The sequence below is a fragment of the Callospermophilus lateralis genome, chromosome 3 (assembly GCF_048772815.1).
Source record: "Callospermophilus lateralis isolate mCalLat2 chromosome 3, mCalLat2.hap1, whole genome shotgun sequence".
NCBI classification, from domain to species: Eukaryota; Metazoa; Chordata; class Mammalia; order Rodentia; family Sciuridae; genus Callospermophilus; species Callospermophilus lateralis.
In genome coordinates, this window is record NC_135307.1 from 158,638,012 (window position 1) to 158,650,462 (window position 12,451).

The 12,451-nt window shown below is 35.7% G+C and overlaps 1 protein-coding gene across 2 annotated transcripts in view; it reads left to right on the forward strand.

Moving 5' to 3' along the window:
• Window positions 1-12,451, forward strand: part of Kif16b (kinesin family member 16B) — a 280,309-nt gene that overhangs the window by 45,429 nt on the left and 222,429 nt on the right. For both annotated transcript variants that reach the window (XM_076851502.2, XM_076851500.2), the window contains exons 7-11: window positions 1,342-1,484; window positions 2,907-3,075; window positions 3,258-3,389; window positions 4,496-4,671; window positions 10,926-10,991. In XM_076851502.2, the coding sequence (XP_076707617.2) occupies window positions 1,342-1,484; window positions 2,907-3,075; window positions 3,258-3,389; window positions 4,496-4,671; window positions 10,926-10,991 (686 nt within the window). The remainder of the gene's footprint in view (window positions 1-1,341; window positions 1,485-2,906; window positions 3,076-3,257; window positions 3,390-4,495; window positions 4,672-10,925; window positions 10,992-12,451) is intronic.

Sequence of the window (12,451 nt, forward strand, 5' to 3'; positions counted from 1 at the left end):
TGATATTTGTCACCCATCTTTGGCAGCTGTAAATGAATCTGATAAGAGCGTTGGGAGGGTATTAGAAGACAGCCTTTTTATACATTGCCACTGTTAGGTGTAAATTACCCTTTGTGAAGGACAATTTTGCAAAATGTATCAAAATTTCAAATGCCCTTTGTTTTAGCAATTCCATCTCTAAGAATTTATTTTGTGGAAACATTCCTGCACATTTGAAAAGACCTATGTATGAGATTATTTGTAGTCACGTTACTTGTAATTGAACACAATATGTAAACAACCTCTATAGTCTCAATAGGAGACTGGTTAACTTGGTTACAGTACATACTTCAGTAAAAGCTCTGAATCCTTTAAAATGAATGAGAAATCTCCTTAACTGATACAGAATATTGCTTTTGTTTTTGTTCAATGGTAGGGTCATGCACACGCTAGGCAGGCACTCCATCACTGAGATGCACCCCCAGCCTCAGACTATTCTGTATGTATCATTGCATTAAAAAAATGCAGGTTGCAAAATAATGTTTATGATATGCATTGTTTCTGAGGTGCTGGGGATTGAATCCAGAGCCTTGTACATGCTAGGCAAACACACTATTACTTAGCTATAACTCCAGCCTTAGAATATTCTTTAATATATTTTCATTACATTAAGACAAGCAGGGTGAAAAATAATATTATGGTATACAATTTTCTTTCTTTTTTTGTGTGGCTTTCTCTGAGTTAAACCCAGGCCTCATGCATGCCAAGTGCCAGGGCCACCACTGAGCTACACCCCAAGCCAAGTATGCTCCCATTTGTATGAAGTGGGGGAAGTGGGTTTATTTACACACACACACTTGCCTACACACACACACACAATTGCCTATACACATATGAGCTGTTTCTAGAAGGGTATGGAAGTACTGATAATATTTGTTTGCCTGACAGAAAAGGAAGGAGCTACAGCAGAGGAGTTGGAAGTATATGAATGTTCCCCCCCTTCAAAAATATATATGTACACACATATATTTTAAATGCTTTAAAATGCTCAGATTTTATGTGAAGACAGTGCTTTTACATTTTTCTTCTTTGTGCTATTACTAATGCTAAGAGATTTATGTCAGTAGCTAACATCCTAAATACCCTATGTAATAGGTACACAATATAAGATGGGGTAATTGAGGCCCAGTGAGACTAACCAACTTGTCCAGCTCCTGAGTGCATTATGTGCCACCAAACTGTAGAAACTGGTAAGGTCTTCAGATAGCTCAGCAGATTTGTTGACATGCATTATTTCATAGAAGGAAATTTTTTCAGTTACTATATAATGGGATTTCTTTACCTCCCTCTTTTTCCCCCCAGATTTATCCAAACATTTAGTACAGAATTATGGTGATGTGGAAGAACTTATGGATGCAGGAAATATCAATCGTACCACAGCAGCAACTGGGATGAATGATGTCAGTAGCAGGTCTCATGCCATCTTCACCATCAAGTTCACTCAGGTAAGGGCAGCTGTGGGGCCTGCTGGCTCCATCCCTGAGGACTTTACTTGCTTATTAGCACCAGCTGAGGACTGATCATTGTTGAACCAGGAACAGCAGCAAGCAAAGGTGGCTGTCATTTTCTGGTTAATTAAAGTTGAACATGTGCTGTGCACCGAGTTTCTCCGTGGTTACAATCACAGTAATTTTCAATGTCCTGTTGTGTACCCTTAAGAAATATTTTGTAGGCTTCCATCATGTTCTAGACTTAAAAAGAAAAAAGATAAAAGAAACACACACACACACATGAGCATTCCCAAAAACAAAACAAAAAAAGAACACCTTGCTCTTTCCTGAATTAAGGAAAAGTTTTTGTTGTTTTGAGCTGTGTGGAAGATAATGAATTATGAGCCAGAGCCAGACCAGCTGGAGGCCAAGGTGAGTGAGTGAAGTGCATTATCACTCCATGGTGCTCACCCTACAGTGTTGATTATGATTATTAGAATGATATTAAAGGACAGCGAACATTTATAAGTACTAATATAAGAGTCATTATGATCAAGTGATGTAGAGCTCCTTGAACATGGGGAAATGATCAAATGTATATAGTTTAAAACTGAGGCCAGCAGAACACTTGAATCAAAAAATGCAGGGTTCTCTTAGGGCTTAAGAATATGTTAGGAATTTGGTGATGTCTTTACCAACATGTCAGAAACAAAGGCAGCATTTTATTAATGAAGGGGATCAGAGAGTAGCAAAATGAAAAGATTCTCTAAGGTTAGTCAGAATAACTCTCTTTCCTTTCTGCACACCTTTATCTTTCCTTAGACCCTTGCTTTGATTTATAATAGTTTACTATTTTTTCTCCTGATTTCTGATTAGTTAGGGTTATGGTTGTCTCTAGTTTTTAAGGGGTTTACATTTTTATCAAAAGTTTAGTTTTGCCTTTTGGTTCAAAACGTAAAGCATAAATTAAAAGTCTTTGGAAAGATTAAATTTTGGTAAAATTAAACAAGGGATATAGTATTAACATTTCACATTAAAAATTGTGAAAATGTTTTATCAGATAATGATCAAATTATTTTTTACATAATTGTGTACATTTGTCATATTTTGAAGAGCTTTTGTGCTTGACATGCTGCAGATTATAGAGGAGAATGGGCCTGCTTTCATATTCTGCCACACTCTGATTCAGTGGGGCTCTGTTGAGAATGACAGTGATTTGAGCAATGAGGTGGTTCCAGCAATCTAAAGAATCACATATGGTAGACTTCTTGTATATGGACTTGGATTTTGGAAGTTTTTGTAATCCCAATAAGAAAACAAAATGAAAAAAAATCTACCCTGAGAGGTTGCAATGAGAAGTGGAAATAATTAGAATTTGTATCACAAACATCAGGCCCCTTTGTATCTCTCCAATTTTACTTTCATATTTGACTACAGGCAAAATTTGATTCTGAAATGCCATGTGAAACCGTGAGTAAGATCCACTTAGTTGATCTTGCCGGAAGCGAGCGTGCAGATGCCACCGGTGCCACTGGGGTCAGGCTCAAAGAAGGGGGAAATATTAACAAATCTCTTGTGACTCTGGGAAACGTCATTTCTGCCTTAGGTAAGTTTATGCTCACCATTTGCCTCTTTTTCCTTGTGGTGCTGTATTAGCACAAAGCAGTTATGCTTTATGTTTGTCTTGCAAACAGAGGCAACATCCTCAAGGGTTTTTGAAGCAAAATTAGAGGAAAAAATATTTTAGTAATTATCCTTTCTTTGTCCTTCTTTCCTTCCTCCCTTTAGCTGATTTATCTCAGGATGCAGCAAACTCTCTTGTAAAGAAGAAGCAAGTTTTTGTGCCTTACAGGGATTCTGTTTTGACTTGGTTGTTGAAAGATAGCCTTGGAGGAAACTCTAAAACCATCATGATTGCCAGTAAGACTTTTCAGTTGTTTTTCTAAACATTCAGTATTTTCTGTGAATGAACTGTAAATATTTACGTTGGAAATGTCTCATTAGGGTGTAATACCTTTTATATCTTAAAAAAGTAATGGTTTATCAATCTTGAAATTTACCTACTGTATCTTATATGTAATCTTATAGTATTAACTGTTATGTAGCCTGGCCAAGTTATAGAAGTTGGGATATCATGCAGAAACTCTTAGTTTTTCTTTGCTTATAATACAAGGCAGAAACTTTTAACTTCACTAACTCACAGAAGAAAATCATTTTTTACAATGAAAAAAATAACCCAACCTTGTATTTCTATTTAAAGCAGTAGATGCGACATTTGAAATTGAAAATTGAGAGAAAAATTCCAATATATATAACAAATAATGATAACAATAAAGAAACTTATTTATTTTGGCCGATTAACTGAAAGAAGCAGAATAGAGAAAAATACATAGAAAGAGGGAATAGTCATTTTCTTCTCCCCCTTCTCTTTCTCTCCTTCCTTTCCCCTTCATATGTCCCTTACCCTACCAATTGCCAAGCATTAACTGCAGAGACAAGGAATCTTATCTGGGTGTATAACTCTATGAATTTCACAGTCATCTGACTTTAAGGTTTGGTGGGGGTGGGTTGGGATTAACCAAAGTTTCCAGAAAGAAAGAATTAACTAGTCTATTGAATCATTTAAAAAATTATCATGCTCTAGTAGATTTTTCCAGATGGTTGGCTTGACCAGAAATATTTAAAGTGTTTTAATTCCTGCTTAATTTTGAGAAGTTCAAAGAGTGTTGAAATCCTCTTTTTATATTTTCCACTGCCTTAACTATGCTGGGGTGTCTCATTCTATTTTAAAGTTGGTTAGATGGCTGATTCTAGACTTGAGAAGAGCAAAATTACATTTAATTTGGTGTGGTGAACACCCTTTCCTATAAAATCTTAGATAATTTTTAATATTCATTACTATGGCAATGAATATTTAGTCTATCCAATGACCTGGGGTTAATCTGACTTTTAAATTACAAACCAACTTTGTGTTAAATGAAACATGGAGTGCTAGATAAATTATTTTTTGAATTCATTCTTCACAGCTATTTCACCTGCTGATGTCAATTATGGAGAAACCCTAAGTACTCTTCGCTATGCAAATAGAGCCAAAAACATCATCAACAAGCCTACCATTAATGAGGATGCCAACGTCAAACTCATCCGTGAGCTGCGAGCTGAAATAGCCAGACTGAAAACACTGCTTGCTCAAGGGAATCAGGTTGGGTTTTTCTGAGATTTATGGTTAATTTTCTTTGAGTAATGGCATCTATTTCTAGATCTTAATGAGACAATTATCTCATAGTATTGATTTGAGTAAATAAGTGCTAAGTAAAGCTTCGAATGAGTTAGCCAGTCTCTCCTTTACATCAACCTCCTATTGGCCTTTGCATTCATTATGTGCTTCATATGTGAGATTTTATCCACTAAACCTGAAATGATTAACTATCTAATAGTTATCAATTATGGATGGAAATTTAGCATGCAATAGGATTAGCGGCATAATCTCCATTAGTGGAAAGAAATTGAGATGCTTAGAGTAATATTTAAAATTCTACCCATGCATTTTATGACTTTAAAATGTATTTTAGCAGAATGAAAGACTTGTTTGAACACCTTTCTGGAATCTCTGTTTCTTATCACCCATCACAGAGGTGGATATAGTGATTCACTGACACGTGTGACATTGTACCTGTCACCTGGCTGTATTGCTGTCCCTGGGGTCTTTATTGATTATTGAAATGGCTTCACTTCAGGATCTTTTGGGTTTCTAGTGAAGAAGCCTTATCCCTTTTTTATTTTTATAGCAAACTTTCTTAGAGTCTGCAAAGCACACACATACAGAGTTACATTCTATGGGCTGGGGACATAGCTCAGTTGTTAGAGTGTTTGCCTTGCATGCACAAGGCCCTGGCTTCAATCCCCTGAACCACCAAAAAAAAAAAAAAAAACAGAGTTACATTCTGTGATGAATAGTGAGTTAAGTTCATGTGGGCTTAGATACTGCTGGAAAGAAAGGCCACCCTTGAAAGAAAATCAAGAACTCTACTGGAGTTAGAAATAAAGATACATTTCATCCCATTTTCTTAACCCCTGAATGTGTGTCTTCAGTACATCATTAAAAGAAATACTTTTCTTTAACTGCAAAGTGGTCTCCAGAGCAGTGTTTTCCATGTAGGAACATACAGCACTTGAAGCTCTTGACATCCCATACGTAGCTTGATTTATGAAAATACTGCCAGGATGGAAAAGCTCACCGAGCTTCCTGTGTCCTGAAACACACCTGACAGCCCTATCCCACCTGATTAACCAGATAGGAATCATTCATTGTGCTTAAAAATATCTCCACACACATTTTACTTTGTGATGTGACCTTCGTGTGTGAAAGGAAGTTGTCAGAATCAATGGTACAGCTGAGTGTGATGTAAAAACTTACAACCTGAGCCACATATACTTTGTTACTGGGATCCCTTTTCAATGTTTTAAAAGCATTATTCCTCTCAAGTAAGCATTTAAAGATTATTTGATAGGATCAAAGTACTGTATGTCAAGGAAGTATTTGAAAAATTCTAGGTGTAACTTCTTGTACTTAAACATTTAAGAGAATGAAGGAAAAAAGGAGAGATCATCCTTTTTACACAAACAGAAAAAGTTTAATTATTTAAAACATTAACACATATTCTAAGGAATGTCTTGAGAGGTTTTGACATGCCGAAGTGGTGCCTTACATTTCATGCCCTACCCCACCCACCAACTACTGATATACTTGAGGGAGTATTTTTGTTACTGTTGTTTTGAGGCTAAGTATGGAATGGATGGAATGGTCTATATTACATCACATTGAAGATAAATTCTTTGATATAAATTACATTGGAAATGGGAGTCCAGTTAAAAGTTATTTATTATACTCTGAAGCTATAAATTATTGTGAGACAATCCAGGCTTACCCTAAAATAATTAAATTATATTGTTTAAAAAATTAAGCAGGTATACTTAAATACTCATTAAAAATCTATGAATCTTTCTGAGGACATTGTTCTATTTGTACAGTATTCTATTTCAAGTGCTACTACTATGGTTCAATATTTCAGAATATTATTGAAATCAAAATTTTGTTCTATGGTTATTTAAGTGCAGCTAAATAAAAATTAGTTTCTACTTTTAATAATTTTGTGTATTCGCTATTGCAAATGTCATGTATCAGTTTTAAAAATATAATTTTATAAAATAATATGTTCTGGATGTATTGTATTTGCTTCACCTACTACACTAGAAGGTGTACGTATGTTCAGTTTTAGTAGTTACATAGAAACTGCCAAACAGTTTTTAAAAATGTTTATGCTAATTTATTCTCCACCATAAGTGTATGCAAATGGCAGTTTTAATTGCTATAGATCTTGCCAATATTTGTTATTATCATTTTTCATTGCAACCATTCTGATAGATATATACCAGTGTCACAGAATGATTTTATCTTTGCACTTCTCAGATGATTAGTAATGAAAGTGGATATTGGGATATCCTTTTTTAATGAAGTTTTTGTTCTCTTTTATTACATTGAGACATATTTTCACATATTTCTGCTTTGAATTTGGCAGAGACAGAATGTCTCTTGACTCCCTCATCTCTCTTGTATATATTTGGAGACAAGTAAATTAAACAGTATAACAATGAAATAAACAACAAAAGTTAAACGGCAAAAAGTTGGTGGGAGAGAGAAGATGGAAGAACAACAAATTGCTCATTTTTGTAGCTGCAGCCAATGATAAATTTTAAATAATAGAAGTATTATTATGTAGAACTTTTAAGATTGATACATCTGAGATAGGGTTATAAAGCAGAACTCAGTTATCTGTTGGTATAAGAACAGGCAAAGGGCTGGGTGTGGTAGCACATGCCTGTAATCCCAGTGACTTAGGAGGCTGAGGTAGGAGGATCACAAGTTTAAAGCCATCCTCAGCAACTTAGTGAGGCCCTACAAAATTTAGTGAGACCCTGTCTCAAATAAAAAGTAAAAAGGGATTGGGATGTGGCTTAGTGATAAAACACCCCTGGGTTCCCCAGTGGCTGAATAGAATAGAATAGAATAGAATAGAATAGAATAGAATAGAATGGAATAAAACACAGGCAAGGGCCTACCAGTTAATTCAAGGAGAAAGAAAGCAATGAGGAAAGAGAATATATGAGCTTAAAAAAAGATCACTTTGTCATGACAAGTTCTCAAATAAAATGATATATGATGTCAACTTTCATAAAGGAAAAAAACAATGAAACTTTTGGAAATAACAGGAAACAGTGACACATATTTGCCACAGAAAGTTTGAACTCTTCTCATGCTGTGAGAGCTCAGGTAGACAAAAGTAAGTGAAGATGCATATGTACATAATAGCATGAAGATTTCCTCTAATCCGAGTGATGCAAACCAGGAAAAAATGTTGCAGCTCATTCAACATAAGACTGATTTTCTTATTATGAAATGAACATCTAGAAAAGAATAAAAACAACCACAATCTAACAGAAAATGGAAGAAAGAATGTGAGCACAATTAACAGGAAAAAAAAAAGTTTCCAATAGTTTCCTGAAACCTACAAAATATATGTTCACAATACAATAGTGCAGTTGATTGTATAGTGTATTGGCAAGAGTGGGAGGCAAGAGGTGCTTAATTATGCTGTTGAGGGAGGTAATATTGCTGTATTTTTGAGATAGTATCATTCTCAGTTTAATAATACATGAATTTAATAATTTAATAATATTTTTTAAATATTATTTAATCCTGAACATAGATACCTTGCATAGAAGAATTGACAGTGGTTTATGTTTGTTAGTTTTTCTTTTGAAAGAACTTAAGGAGGTCTTCCTTTATATATGCTTCAAAATTTGTAAAAAAAATTGGAAATACATATTTTCTAAAAGAGCTTTTGGTCATAATAGCCTTTGAGGCATATCACTCAGTTAGTGATTATCTACTAAGCTGATAATGAATTAGTAATGTTTCAGCTTTAGTTATAGATAAAAAAGTCCAATGGTGGATTCTGCAAAATTTGCCATATTATAAAGGGCTAATTTTTTAAAAAATTGTCAACCTTATATAAACAAAACAGGCTTGGTAATAATTTCAATTCATTTCTTAAATGAAAAGTATTTAATGAAGTACCTTCTGTGGGTAAGACAACCTGCTAGGTGCAACTGACACTTTGTAGTAACATGATAATAAAGCTTCTGTTACATTCAAATTTGGAGGATGAATTTGACTGATAGGTTAACTTTCTGGCCTCATTCTCTGTCAATCTGATTAAAGTGGGATCCTAGCTTTATAATATGGGAATATCTCTAATTATAGAGACCCCATGTTAGGGAATTTTGTCAGGATTAGAATAACATATAAATGCCAGCTGAGAAATCATAGCTTTAGATTTCCCTGGGGGCAGTGACTCCTGTAACTGGGTGTGTCCCTTGCCAGGACCCTGGAGGATGTACGGACTTTGTCACAAGGAATGCTGGGTGGGTCCTGTGGTGAGCGATTTTTAAACCTCTGTGGACCCCACACATGTCCATATGAAATGACCACCCCTCACATGTGAACAAGTAGTTCAGAGGGTCAAAGATAACTGCTGCTGGATAGCTCTGTAGAGCTTAAGGATCTTAAGGGTCTAGCTCACCAAGATCAACACCTAGGCTCCCCTGCTGGCCAGTTCTGCTTTCTGTTGAGTACATAGATGCCAGGTGTGGCCCACAGCAGTCTTGTTACACTGAGGCCTCCTTTTGGGTGTTTTTCTTTTCTTTTTTTTAAAGAGAGAGAATTTTTTAATATTTATTTTTTAGTTTTCGGGGACACAACATCTTTTTATTTTATTTTTATGTGGTGCTGAGGATCGAACCCAGCGCCCCGCGCATGCTAGGCGAGTGCGCTACCGCTTGAGCCACATCCCCAGCCCCTTGTGGGTGTTTTCGTTTGTTTGAATAGAAATTGAAAAGTAAATAGTCATGAAAACCATGCTGGAGACTCTGAAGAGGACAGCTTCCCAATTGAAGATTCATATAGCCAGGCCCGTTGGCACATGTCTATAATTCCAGTGACTGAGGAGGCTGAAGCAAGAGAACCCCAGTTCAAGGCCAGCCTCAGTAATTTAGTGATACCATGTCTCAAAAAATAAAAAGGGCTCAGTGGTAAAGCACCCCTGAGTTCAATCCCTAGTATCCCTCCCACCCCGCAAAAAAATCACATATATAGATGACTCACAGATTCCCTTTTCTAGGAATTTCTTGTGGTGATAAAACCACGTATACTTTAGGTGGTTGGTATAAGGTAGTTATTGTAGAGCATTGCTGATAAAGCAAAAGATTAGAAAAAACTGAATTTATATTAATAAGAGGGTACTTACTTAAGTTATAGAATATCCATACAATAGAAAACTATACAATGGAATTGGAATTGTTAAAAAATGCTGGGTACAGTGGCACACATCTGTAATCCTAGTGACTCAGGAGGCTGAGGTAGGAGGATCGAAATTTCAAAGCCAGCCTCAGCAACTTAGCAAGATCCTAAGCAACTTAGCCAGACAGTGTCTCAAAATAAAAATAAAAGCAGGCTGGGGATATGGCTCAGTGGTTAAGTGCCCCTAGGTTCAATCCCTGTAATAAACAAACACAAACAAATACAGGCTTTCATATAACCAGAATAAACAGTAGGTGTTTATACTAAATTGAGAAAAGAGATTGTGGGTGGTGGGTGGGGCAGGAAACTCCCTTTCTGTTTTCTTCCTGTCACATCTTAAGAAGTGAGGAAGATATATAGGATAGGGAGCTCTGTGTTCCTAATACTCAGGTCACAGCTGACATGTTAGGAGCTCAGATGAAGCCCTAGCCTGCTTCTGTTTTTCTCTCCTGTCTGTCTGTCCCTTCCCAGTTCTTACCTGATTTTGGTGTTTATCATTCTCATTGTCAATCTTCACACTTCTGCAACACAGATAAGGAAATGGCTAGAGACTGTAGTGTAGCCATGGCATACATTGAATACTATTTAGCAGTGAAAATAAATGAGTTTTTATTGCATATTTCAACATGCATGGACCTCAGGAGCTTGTGGTTGAACAAAACTTTGGCATCTTTCTTTTTGAATTTTGTATTTTGCATGTTCAAACAGACAAATCCTTAAAATCTAGGAATTTAGATTGTATTTTATTTTGGTAAAATGTCTCTGTTGCACTTTTGCTTTGTATTGCAAATACACATTTTCCAGGGTGCCATGACTTTGGTTATTATGAGATATGTATCCCCTGGATTAGAGTTTTGGTGGTAAATGACACTTTTTTTTTTTTTTTTTGAGGAGGAGGAGGTATGGCATTACTTTTTACTAATATCTCATGTTTTTTTATGGAAGTTTTTGATCATTTACTATATTCTTGGAATAATTCTTCTAGTATGACACTGCTGTTTATTAACTGCTGATGTTTTTTGTGGTTTAAATTTTAGATTGCCCTCTTAGACTCCCCTACAGCTTTAAGTATGGAGGAAAAACTTCAGCAGAATGAAGCAAGAGTAAGTGGTAACTTATGCTATATTTTTTAAGTCCATGCTTTCTAGTACTTACTTTCCTTCTTCATTACATTGTATTTCCCCAACCCCAATCCTGTGATCATTTTTAAAGATGCACAATAGTTGCCTTTTTATGTATTGCATACTTTTCTCTGTGATTTAGTAAATAGGATTTCTGTGGCACATGATGGTCAACTGAGATTAAATGCACATGCTGGCCCTCCTGACAAAGCAGTAAGACCACTCAGGCCATCTGAACAGGCAGGAGTCCCTAGTGGAGGGAGGCGGAGCTCAACATTCATGAAATAGATTAAATAGCAGTGGTCTTCTCAACTTCACAATGGGCACTGCTTTGCTTTTGGTCATTTCTTTACTTTGTTTCCACTGGATGTCCAGCACATGTTTAGTTAAGCTGGCTGAGAGTCGAAGCAGGGAGGGTGTTGCAGTGAGTGATCAGAAGAGAGAGCAGCTCTCAGGGGCGAGGCAGGCTGCAGCCAACACTTGTGGGCTGGTCCTTTTTGGAAACCAGTTTCATGGCTGACCTTGTTCTATGCTTTTTTTTTTTGTTTGTTTTAAAAAATAACACCCTCTGGGAAAAGAGAAACAGACATTAAGAACAATCTTTGGAATGGATTTTCTTCCTAGTGCTGAATGATTAAAACAGACTGAGAAAAATAATTGGATTCTGTTGGTAAAAACTCAAGAATACACAATATGGAAGATATAAATTGGGTTGTACTTAGAAACTTGTTGACGCTTCCCTGGGTAATTATGTTGGTTAATAAGCTGATAATAGCGGTAGTAAAAACATTATTTTTTAATCCCTATTTTTCTCATGAAACTGTGTATTTTAGTGCTTCAGGTTCTAATTTTGAATGCTATGAAATGTCTGGATAGAGTCTTAAATTGTCTCTCAATTATAGTTTTCTAGAATACCTGAGCTAATAGAAAGCAATAAACATTTTAATTTGAATGCATTACACATGCTGTGACAGAAATGACTGCCTATGTTGTTCGTAACATTTTTGAAGACTTGTCGAGTTTTTTGCTGACCTTTTTTAATTGTTTGCCATCTGCTTGGCTATAAATCTCATCACCTGATCACATTGTTAGTGGTGATATCACACATTTGCATTTTTTATTAATGTTTTAAATGACTATTTGATTTAATTATAATGAAAAGATAATTCCAAGCCATCTTTTAAAACTTTTTTTTAAGGCTAGAATTACTTGATTGAATTTGGAAAGGATTGCTTGGTTTGCTTTTCTGCATTGAGAATATATCTGTTGGTGAAATGCAGAATCATTTGTTTTGAATGCTTTGTGTTCTCAGGTTAATTGCCAGCGAGAAACTCTGGTTAGTATAAATTAGTAAACTCAACATATCAGGCTATTATTCCTTTTTTGTAGGAAGAGGATACCAAGAATATTCCTCTCTGAAAGTTTTTTTTCAAAACAAATAC